Source organism: Pieris brassicae, chromosome 10, assembly GCF_905147105.1.
Source record: "Pieris brassicae chromosome 10, ilPieBrab1.1, whole genome shotgun sequence".
NCBI lineage: Eukaryota > Metazoa > Arthropoda > Insecta > Lepidoptera > Pieridae > Pieris > Pieris brassicae.
The window spans coordinates 12,147,875-12,159,874 of NC_059674.1; the positions used below are offsets into that span (position 1 = coordinate 12,147,875).

General features: G+C 35.5%; 2 protein-coding genes across 5 annotated transcripts; both read right to left on the reverse strand.

Annotated features, from left to right (window-relative positions):
- Window positions 1-316: 316 nt before the first annotated feature.
- Window positions 317-2,043, reverse strand: LOC123715756 (carbonyl reductase [NADPH] 1-like). 3 transcript variants are annotated; one of them, XM_045671027.1, is made up of 3 exons: window positions 1,964-2,043; window positions 913-1,550; window positions 317-670 (listed from the first exon to the last, which is right to left on the reverse strand). In XM_045671027.1, exons 2-3 carry the CDS (start codon window positions 1,544-1,546, stop codon window positions 465-467), a joined length of 840 nt encoding a protein of 279 aa, XP_045526983.1. In that variant the 5' UTR covers window positions 1,547-1,550; window positions 1,964-2,043; the 3' UTR covers window positions 317-464. The 3 variants fall into 3 exon arrangements, with proteins under 3 accessions (XP_045526983.1, XP_045526981.1, XP_045526982.1); XM_045671025.1 differs by having other exon boundaries at window positions 1,831-2,022; XM_045671026.1 differs by having other exon boundaries at window positions 913-1,557; window positions 1,831-2,022.
- Window positions 2,044-7,004: 4,961 nt separating this feature from the next.
- On the reverse strand, window positions 7,005-8,652 carry LOC123715695 (carbonyl reductase [NADPH] 1-like). Of its 2 annotated transcripts, none has more exons than XM_045670920.1 (3): window positions 8,482-8,652; window positions 7,564-8,201; window positions 7,005-7,321 (listed from the first exon to the last, which is right to left on the reverse strand). In XM_045670920.1, the coding sequence occupies exons 2-3, from the start codon at window positions 8,195-8,197 to the stop codon at window positions 7,116-7,118; spliced, it is 840 nt and encodes a 279-aa protein (XP_045526876.1). In that variant the 5' UTR covers window positions 8,198-8,201; window positions 8,482-8,652; the 3' UTR covers window positions 7,005-7,115. The 2 variants fall into 2 exon arrangements, with proteins under 2 accessions (XP_045526876.1, XP_045526877.1); XM_045670921.1 differs by having other exon boundaries at window positions 7,564-8,208.
- Between the last annotated feature and the right edge of the window lie 3,348 nt (window positions 8,653-12,000).

Sequence of the window (12,000 nt, forward strand, 5' to 3'; positions counted from 1 at the left end):
TGCAATAGAAAAAAATTCTACCCAATAAGCTAAAACAGATACCAAATCAATACTATCATTAAATATTAATATATTACTACTGTAAGTCTATATTGAAGCCACTTGTTAAAATGGGATATGATGTGACAAATGTCTTAGGCGAAGCAATTTAATAGCTAAAGGGAACTTAGAAAAGTAGGAATCTGTGAACTCTATGCTTAGCATAAGTAATGCAAGACATTGTTTTCCTTTACAAAAACTTGATCTATTTATGATTCTGTTATAAAGCGTAGCATTATTAATGCTATTGTTATATATAGGTAATTAAATATACTAGTAACATTAATAAATCTTTTATTATTTAGAAAATCTACAAAAGTTACAGAAATGTTAAGAGCAGCCGAGCCTCATTCTGATATCTTATTGTAAACATCAAAAACTTTCATCATATAGGATAACATATAATATAAGCTTTATTATAGTCTTTATATAATATAGTCTGGATCAGCCAATTCCTCTTCCCAACTGATTGCACTCTTGTCCTTCCAAACATACTGCCCTTTAACAGAGTCTGGAGCATCTAATGCTAAGTAAACTGGAGCAACTGCCGCTTGATCAATAGTTAGCCTTCCCTTATGTAAAGTCATATCAGTGGCCGCATAACCAGGGTTCACTGCATTTACTATAATATCTGAAAAAAAACAACATATTTAAAAGTAAGTCAAGGTATAACAACAGGTAGACACAAAGACTTGTAATAGCAAAAAATTAAAATTGTGGAACGCTTAGAAGGCTGCATCCCATGGTGGATCCATATATATATATACAACATTTTCTTTTATTACATATTGTTAATGTCATGTGTTTATGGAATAAAAAATAAGATATATTAATATCATTAATCTTCAATAACTTAAATAGAGAATAAATTACCTCTATCAGCATACATTCTTTGTTGTATCTTGGACAATGCTGTTATAGCAACCTTAGCAACAGCATAGCTTGAATTTCCCCAGTCTGCTGCTTGAGTACCTTGTTTTGCTGCCTCAATATATTCTTGCATCATGTTACACAAGCCTTCTATAGTTAGATTAGGATCCTTAAACCGATTCCTCAACTTCTCACTCTTGATTTTAGTCAAATGCCCACAGGAACTTGTTATGTTAACCACTCTTGCACCATTGCGTAAAATTGGAAAGAGTATCTCGCAAGTCGATAGAACAGAGTAGTAATTAACAAACAAAGTTTGTTCCGTCTGAACTGCGACGGGTTCTGGAGCATTTACTTTAAAAGCAATAGCAGCATTGTTCACTAGAATATCTAAACCCCCATAATTTTCTTTTAAATGATCACGTAACTTTTCAGCGCTCTTAGGGTCTGTGATGTCCAGTTGATGGTATTTCGGACGCAGGCCTTCTTTGTTAAGTTCAGCGACTGCATTCTGACCCCGATTTAAATCTCTAGATGTAAGGTAAACATCACCATCAAATCGCTTACAGAGAGCACGCACGATGGCAAAACCGATTCCTTTATTTGATCCGGTAACAACGGCTACTTTCGGAGCCATTTTTCTGAAAACTAACATTGTTTTAAAAAAAGTAATTTAAATTTATTTTTACAACACCCGACAAAGCATCTGATTACTTTTTTGGTGAGTTAATAAAAATAATAAATGGGCGTTTGTCTTAACTTTAAAATTATTTATAAATAAGAATTAAGAAAGCTCAAAGCAGGTCGTATTCAAATATTCAGAAATTTTCATCTTTCTGTCAAATAATGTAATTATAATTAAATTTATACAAATTATAACATAATTAACGTATATAAAGTAACAGTCATATGATGTCATACTTATTATTAGTATTATACTACACAATTATTGTCAAATGTGTAAACGAAATCTTGAAATAGAAGAAATTGAATCACTTGTTACACTTTAATTTCCTCTGTAAAATAGTAAATATGACTTTACTTCACTGATTACCATATAAATATAAACTTCAGATTTTTTGCGATCGCTGTGCGCGTGCAGCTTGTTTTATATCTGTTTCCCTACTCTTCGACACGATTACCCCCCCCCCCCAGCCCGGGCTGCGCGCTTTGCCGCTTTACCTTAAAACATAATTATATATTTCTTTAACAAAAATTGAACAGGATTTATATTAATAATAAACATTTAAAGCTAACAAATGTCACTTGACCTCTATGACATCTATGACCATAGCTGATGGTCATAAATGACAGAGCCTGCTGCAGAGCTCCGTCATATTAGGCAATATAAGGGTTTTAATGCATTTTATTTATTTCGTGGACACCTGGGCTATAAATGCTGAATTGGGCTTAATTCAGTTGAATAAAATATTGATTAAGAATTTGCCAGTCACTTTATCTAGAATATCTGGTTAGTGGAGACATGTGTGTTCGTAGGCCACCAATGATATACCAGTGGCTTCTTTGATGAAATTGAATTGAATTATAAGCAGTTTTGCCTCTTCAATTTTGTATATTATCTCATGTCGCTGAAAAAAAAATTAATTTGTTCCCTTATATATTTCTTTACTATCTTGTTTATAGATCATAGTATTGCTATAGGAGGGTTGTTGACATAATCAGCTTTCCTTTTTTAAAGTCATGTACACATCCTAAGTTGTAAGTCGTTTGGATAAACCCCTTATTTAATACTTTCGTTCATTAGATTTTTTAATTGGAGGAGGAACTTCGCTTTTAATAAACTTTAGATCGGATATTTTTGTGTTATCAAGGTTTTACTTTTATGTTTTCCGAGCTTTCAGAGTTTGTATGTTTCTATTAATTTGTTCATCGGTCGACTATTAGAATAGTAGGTTTAAGTTTGTTTGGTCACAACTTTTTTTTAACAACAGTGCTGAAATGTAGTTAAGTAGCGCAAAGTTGTCAGTTAGATGTTTAACCGATACCTTGCGAGTAAAGCTTTCATGATAGCATCAGTCGATAACGTCTTTCGTCCTAGGAATTGGTTCAGTTTAACGAAGATATTTGATTGCTGTAGTAATTGCTTCGTTATACTTCTGTAATTTCGTGTATTTTATTTCCGAGATTTTTATACTGTAGCCTAATTTCTGTGTAACGCGAAGACTGCCAATGACCTTGTCATCAGTCCAAGGTATCTTAAGCTTTGGTATTTGTTTTGAGATTTTACATGTTAGCGTTTTCGAAGTACATGCGAATAAAATTGTATGTTTCTCTGGGAGAATTCGTTGTGTTTGTTTGAACCCAATTTACCTTAATAACCTTAAAAGTAACAGCCCAGTGTTATATGACGCCGAGTACGGACCTAATGAGGAACGCAGAAGATATGAGCTATGCAAGTTTGACGAATTAAATTACTTTTTGTTTCTATTCTGGTAAATTAATTTTTTTCTCTGTCCAACAATTTCTGTGTAACTAGATTTGGATGAACTGCTGCACTGGAGTGAATTAAATTAACTTCACTTTAACTATGAAAAATGATTTCTTGATGACTTTACCTTTCCTTTCCAAACAAAATACTCTGCGACTATAGCGTGGGATCTAAAGTTGTTAGGCGTGTAGGCAAAGTCCGCAACTTGAGTGTTTTGTTTGTTCCACATCTCTTGTTTGCGGATCATATTCGGAATATTACAGATGCTGCTCGGAGGAGGTAAGGGTTTGTCCAGCGGAAATTTAGTTCACCTCTCGGACATTGCCACTAGAGTGCTATATTCCTAATTATAATAATAGGGTTATCGTTTACTATGATTAAAAGATGTTCCTACTTAGAAAATATTTAAGCAATAGGAGATCAGTCAATTTTGTAAAATAACTTGATGACTATGATAGTTTTATAATTATTTCAAAAGATTGTGTTATATTTTCACACATGCTCAGCATTACCTGAAAAAAGTAATCTTTCGAAGGTGACTCAGTTATCAATATGATTAGTAAATATTTGATCTACGTCGCATCGATTACTTGTGATTTGGCTTTTTCTATAAATAAATGACTTGATAAAAAACATATTTTATCAGCTACATGCTAATGACATGACATGTGATTTTAGTACTTCACTTGTCGGATCGAAAGTCTAAGAGGAAGAGACTAAATTAATATATTTTTTTTATCTCAATCATGTTTATTACAGTAAAACAGTCACAGGGAAAACAAAACTTACAAACTCAGATGAACACCTAAACAGAGCATAAAGTCATATGAGCGTTTAAAAACAAAGTAGCCAGAGAATACGCATAGTTTTCAAGGTTGATGGGGCTTAATATTTAAAGAATTATGCATTGGCTTGCATTTTTTTAATATTTTGTAATGTTACAGTTACACCTAAATGATCCCACATCTCTACGCAACGCCAAGGGTTCAAGCCGCTCAGAGAGTGACTGGTCGCCGACGGTTCGAATCGGTCTTCGTTGAATACGGTCTAGCGGAAGGAGCTGGTACTGGGGAGCTCCCGCCCAGAGGTGAGAATAGTACTCCGTGTGGGTCCGAATTTGCGCTTTATAGAGTTCCAAGTGGTGGCCGTCTCGCCATGCTGAACACACCAAGCTTCTTAGCCTTTCCTTCCAAATGATCGAGAAACTGAATGTCATTCGATAAGTCAACGCCAACGTGTTCATATCAATGGCAAACAAATGTCTAGAACTTGGATACTTCCCGAAACTATGGAAATTCGCAACAGTAGTGATTCCCAGGAAACCTGTTAGGGATGACTACACGAGTCCAAAGTCCTATAGACCAATAGGTCTCCCGCCCGTGATGGGGAAAATCCTAGAAAAATTGCTTTTGTATAGATTAACATGGCATGTGATACCTAAACTTAGACAATACGGTTTTATGCCACAAAAGAGCACCGAAGACTCCCTCTACGACCTTATTGGCTATATACGAGACAAAATTAATAAGAAAAAACTTTGACGGTGCCTGGTGGCTAATGATACGGGTCCAGCTGGCTAAACTAAAGGTTCCGATTAACTTAAGAAAGCTAATAGATAGCTACTTAAAAGAACGAAAGGTTCTGCTAAAATATGCTGGAGAAGAGGTAAATAGAGATACGACGAAAGGATGCGTTCAGGGATCCATAGGTGGTCCTATACCTGTAAGAAATGGAAAAAAGGGGTACTGTCAGTCAAAAATGCACTGGGTACTGTCAAGCCTTTGCAGACGACGTGATCATGGTGTTGATCGGAGAATCAGAATTTGAAATAGAACGACATGCAAATGCTGCTCTTGCCTATGGCATAGATTAGGGTAATAAAAATAGACTCAGATTTACTCCACAAAAAACCCAAGCTATGGTTATAACTAAAAAAATTGAATTTGACAAACCACATTTGAATATGGGCAGAGTATCCGTGAACCTATCTAATGAAATAAAAATACTTGGGTTGACTCTCGATGCTAAATTGACCTTTAATAGACATGTCTCCAATATATGCAGGAAAGCGACAAACATTTACAAATAATTAGCAAGGGCGGCGAGAATTGGCTGGGGATTGCATCGAAATGTAAGTCATATTATTTAAACAGCAGTCATCGAGCCCATAATTCTATATGCAGCAGCAGCCTGGGCACCAGCCACTAAAAAGCTAGGAATTAGGAAGCAATTAAATTCAGTACAACGAAGTTTCGCACTGAAGCTCTGCAGAGCTTACCGAACCGTATCACTGAACGCCAGCTTGATCCTCGCCGGACTATTGCCCCTAGACCTGAGGATCCAGGAGGCAGCTGTGCTATACGAAGCAAAGAGTGGATTATTTCAGTCTGATTTGGAAGGTGATCTAGAGCAAAGAGTATCGTGGATGCGTATTCCTCATCCCTCCAAAAAACCTGATATCAAATTTATGACATATAGAGAACAGGACCGTCCTGGGACAGATACACCAGTTACCAGCAGTAAAGATAGATACGGACAGAAGTAAAGTAGACGAATTGGTCGAAGCTAGTTTTTCCTTATGGAAAAATGGTGACGAATTTGAGACTTATAGACTGAAACTATCTTCAGGCTGTTCCGTGTATCAAGCTGAACTGGTGGCTATTCTTAAAGCAAGTCAAAGGATCCTTTGTCACCCAGAAGCCACCTACGGCGTATATAGTGACTCCCGATGTGCACTCCAAACTATTGCGGATGGTGGCTCTATCAATCCTCTTATAGTTCAAATCCGTAAAAACATCAGCGTTTCATCAACAAAAAAATTGATCTTCTTTGGGTTAAAGCGCATGCGGGTGTGGAGGGGAATGAAAGAGCAGACCAACTGGCAAAGGAAGCTGCGCATCTAGAAGAGGCGCCCGTGTACAATAGATTCCCCATATCGCATTTGAAGGCTGTCTACGTTGAAACACGATAGTAAAATGGAATCACAGATATCGAAAAAGCGAAACAGCTGCAATAACTAAGTTATTCTTTCCAAATGTTATTTCAGCCTTTTCGATAATTAAATAAATAAAACCTACGGGAATGATTACCCAGATGTTGACAGGTCACGGTGGATTCTTGTCGTATCTTTACAGGTTCAAGGTTAGACGAAGTGCTGTCCTTGTAGCAATACAGCTGAAGAGACGGTGTTACATGTTCTGACCAACTGTCCAATGTATGCATACGGCAGGTATAACACTGAACAAGCTATGGGCATAAAACTAACAGAGACGAATTTAAGGGAAATTATTTCCCTTGTCATCAACATTAGGTTAAGAGGCATCTTTTTAGGATTTGCTGTAAAAGTCATACAAAAAGTTATTAAAAGAAATAGATAGTAGTGTTTAATCATCCGGTTTAGCAATACCATACATAAGCTATTGAAGAATAATCTAGAATTATAATTACAAAAAAAACTACGCCAAGTATTCGGTTGCTGGCTGTGGCTTTAAGATGAGTAGCAAAAAAAAATAGGAATCTGTGAACTCTATGCTTAGCATAAGTAATGCAAGACATTGTTTTCCTTTACAAAAACTTGATCTATTTATGATTCTAATTAGCATTATTAATGCTATTGTTATATATAAGTAATTAAATATACTTGTAATATTATTAAATCTTTTATTATTTAGAAAATATTTCATTCCGATATCTTTTTGAGAACATCAAAAACTTTCATCATATAGGATAACATATAATATAAGCTTTATTATAGTCTTTATATAATATAGTCTGGATCAGCCAATTCCTCTTCCCAACTGATTGCACTCTTGTCCTTCCAAACATACTGCCCTTTAACAGAGTCTGGAGCATCTAATGCTAAGTAAACTGGAGCAACTGCCGCTTGATCAATAGTTAGCCTTCCCTTATGTAAAGTCATATCAGTGGCCGCATAACCAGGGTTCACTGCATTTACTATAATATCTGAAAAAAAACAACATATTTAAAAGTAAGTCAAGGTATAACAACAGGTAGACACAAAGACTTGTAATAGCAAAAAATTAAAATTGTGGAACGCTTAGAAGGCTGCATCCCATGGTGGATCCATATATATATATACAACATTTTCTTTTATTACATATTGTTAATGTCATGTGTTTATGGAATAAAAAATAAGATATATTAATATCATTAATCTTCAATAACTTAAATAGAGAATAAATTACCTCTATCAGCATACATTCTTTGTTGTATCTTGGACAATGCTGTTATAGCAACCTTAGCAACAGCATAGCTTGAATTTCCCCAGTCTGCTGCTTGAGTACCTTGTTTTGCTGCCTCAATATATTCTTGCATCATGTTACACAAGCCTTCTATAGTTAGATTAGGATCCTTAAACCGATTCCTCAACTTCTCACTCTTGATTTTAGTCAAATGCCCACAGGAACTTGTTATGTTAACCACTCTTGCACCATTGCGTAAAATTGGAAAGAGTATCTCGCAAGTCGATAGAACAGAGTAGTAATTAACAAACAAAGTTTGTTCCGTCTGAACTGCGACGGGTTCTGGAGCATTTACTTTAAAAGCAATAGCAGCATTGTTCACTAGAATATCTAAACCCCCATAATTTTCTTTTAAATGATCACGTAACTTTTCAGCGCTCTTAGGGTCTGTGATGTCCAGTTGATGGTATTTCGGACGCAGGCCTTCTTTGTTAAGTTCAGCGACTGCATTCTGACCCCGATTTAAATCTCTAGATGTAAGGTAAACATCACCATCAAATCGCTTACAGAGAGCACGCACGATGGCAAAACCGATTCCTTTATTTGATCCGGTAACAACGGCTACTTTCGGAGCCATTTTTCTGAAAACTAACATTGTTTTAAAAAAAGTAATTTAAATTTATTTTTACAACACCCGACAAAGCATCTGATTACTTTTTTGGTGAGTTAATAAAAATAATAAATGGGCGTTTGTCTTAACTTTAAAATTATTTATAAATAAGAATTAAGAAAGCTCAAAGCAGGTCGTATTCAAATATTCAGAAATTTTCATCTTTCTGTCAAATAATGTAATTATAATTAAATTTATACAAATTATAACATAATTAACGTATATAAAGTAACAGTCATATGATGTCATACTTATTATTAGTATTATACTACACAATTATTGTCAAATGTGTAAACGAAATCTTGAAATAGAAGAAATTGAATCACTTGTTACACTTTAATTTCCTCTGTAAAATAGTAAATATGACTTTACTTCACTGATTACCATATAAATATAAACTTCAGATTTTTTGCGATCGCTGTGCGCGTGCAGCTTGTTTTGTATCTGTTTCCCTACTCTTCGACACGATTACCCCCCCCCCCAGCCCGGGCTGCGCGCTTTGCCGCTTTACCTTAAAACATAATTATATATTTCTTTAACAAAAATTGAACAGGATTTATATTAATAATAAACATTTAAAGCTAACAAATGTCACTTGACCTCTATGACATCTATGACCATAGCTGATGGTCATAAATGACAGAGCCTGCTGCAGAGCTCCGTCATATTAGGCAATATAAGGGTTTTAATGCATTTTATTTATTTCGTGGACACCTGGGCTATAAATGCTGAATTGGGCTTAATTCAGTTGAATAAAATATTGATTAAGAATTTGCCAGTCACTTTATCTAGAATATCTGGTTAGTGGAGACATGTGTGTTCGTAGGCCACCAATGATATACCAGTGGCTTCTTTGATGAAATTGAATTGAATTATAAGCAGTTTTGCCTCTTCAATTTTGTATATTATCTCATGTCGCTGAAAAAAAAATTAATTTGTTCCCTTATATATTTCTTTACTATCTTGTTTATAGATCATAGTATTGCTATAGGAGGGTTGTTGACATAATCAGCTTTCCTTTTTTAAAGTCATGTACACATCCTAAGTTGTAAGTCGTTTGGATAAACCCCTTATTTAATACTTTCGTTCATTAGATTTTTTAATTGGAGGAGGAACTTCGCTTTTAATAAACTTTAGATCGGATATTTTTGTGTTATCAAGGTTTTACTTTTATGTTTTCCGAGCTTTCAGAGTTTGTATGTTTCTATTAATTTGTTCATCGGTCGACTATTAGAATAGTAGGTTTAAGTTTGTTTGGTCACAACTTTTTTTTAACAACAGTGCTGAAATGTAGTTAAGTAGCGCAAAGTTGTCAGTTAGATGTTTAACCGATACCTTGCGAGTAAAGCTTTCATGATAGCATCAGTCGATAACGTCTTTCGTCCTAGGAATTGGTTCAGTTTAACGAAGATATTTGATTGCTGTAGTAATTGCTTCGTTATACTTCTGTAATTTCGTGTATTTTATTTCCGAGATTTTTATACTGTAGCCTAATTTCTGTGTAACGCGAAGACTGCCAATGACCTTGTCATCAGTCCAAGGTATCTTAAGCTTTGGTATTTGTTTTGAGATTTTACATGTTAGCGTTTTCGAAGTACATGCGAATAAAATTGTATGTTTCTCTGGGAGAATTCGTTGTGTTTGTTTGAACCCAATTTACCTTAATAACCTTAAAAGTAACAGCCCAGTGTTATATGACGCCGAGTACGGACCTAATGAGGAACGCAGAAGATATGAGCTATGCAAGTTTGACGAATTAAATTACTTTTTGTTTCTATTCTGGTAAATTAATTTTTTTCTCTGTCCAACAATTTCTGTGTAACTAGATTTGGATGAACTGCTGCACTGGAGTGAATTAAATTAACTTCACTTTAACTATGAAAAATGATTTCTTGATGACTTTACCTTTCCTTTCCAAACAAAATACTCTGCGACTATAGCGTGGGATCTAAAGTTGTTAGGCGTGTAGGCAAAGTCCGCAACTTGAGTGTTTTGTTTGTTCCACATCTCTTGTTTGCGGATCATATTCGGAATATTACAGATGCTGCTCGGAGGAGGTAAGGGTTTGTCCAGCGGAAATTTAGTTCACCTCTCGGACATTGCCACTAGAGTGCTATATTCCTAATTATAATAATAGGGTTATCGTTTACTATGATTAAAAGATGTTCCTACTTAGAAAATATTTAAGCAATAGGAGATCAGTCAATTTTGTAAAATAACTTGATGACTATGATAGTTTTATAATTATTTCAAAAGATTGTGTTATATTTTCACACATGCTCAGCATTACCTGAAAAAAGTAATCTTTCGAAGGTGACTCAGTTATCAATATGATTAGTAAATATTTGATCTACGTCGCATCGATTACTTGTGATTTGGCTTTTTCTATAAATAAATGACTTGATAAAAAACATATTTTATCAGCTACATGCTAATGACATGACATGTGATTTTAGTACTTCACTTGTCGGATCGAAAGTCTAAGAGGAAGAGACTAAATTAATATATTTTTTTTATCTCAATCATGTTTATTACAGTAAAACAGTCACAGGGAAAACAAAACTTACAAACTCAGATGAACACCTAAACAGAGCATAAAGTCATATGAGCGTTTAAAAACAAAGTAGCCAGAGAATACGCATAGTTTTCAAGGTTGATGGGGCTTAATATTTAAAGAATTATGCATTGGCTTGCATTTTTTTAATATTTTGTAATGTTACAGTTACACCTAAATGATCCCACATCTCTACGCAACGCCAAGGGTTCAAGCCGCTCAGAGAGTGACTGGTCGCCGACGGTTCGAATCGGTCTTCGTTGAATACGGTCTAGCGGAAGGAGCTGGTACTGGGGAGCTCCCGCCCAGAGGTGAGAATAGTACTCCGTGTGGGTCCGAATTTGCGCTTTATAGAGTTCCAAGTGGTGGCCGTCTCGCCATGCTGAACACACCAAGCTTCTTAGCCTTTCCTTCCAAATGATCGAGAAACTGAATGTCATTCGATAAGTCAACGCCAACGTGTTCATATCAATGGCAAACAAATGTCTAGAACTTGGATACTTCCCGAAACTATGGAAATTCGCAACAGTAGTGATTCCCAGGAAACCTGTTAGGGATGACTACACGAGTCCAAAGTCCTATAGACCAATAGGTCTCCCGCCCGTGATGGGGAAAATCCTAGAAAAATTGCTTTTGTATAGATTAACATGGCATGTGATACCTAAACTTAGACAATACGGTTTTATGCCACAAAAGAGCACCGAAGACTCCCTCTACGACCTTATTGGCTATATACGAGACAAAATTAATAAGAAAAAACTTTGACGGTGCCTGGTGGCTAATGATACGGGTCCAGCTGGCTAAACTAAAGGTTCCGATTAACTTAAGAAAGCTAATAGATAGCTACTTAAAAGAACGAAAGGTTCTGCTAAAATATGCTGGAGAAGAGGTAAATAGAGATACGACGAAAGGATGCGTTCAGGGATCCATAGGTGGTCCTATACCTGTAAGAAATGGAAAAAAGGGGTACTGTCAGTCAAAAATGCACTGGGTACTGTCAAGCCTTTGCAGACGACGTGATCATGGTGTTGATCGGAGAATCAGAATTTGAAATAGAACGACATGCAAATGCTGCTCTTGCCTATGGCATAGATTAGGGTAATAAAAATAGACTCAGATTTACTCCACAAAAAACCCAAGCTATGGTTATAACTAAAAAAATTGAATTTGACAAACCACATTTGAATATGGGCAGAGTATCCGTGAACCTATCTAA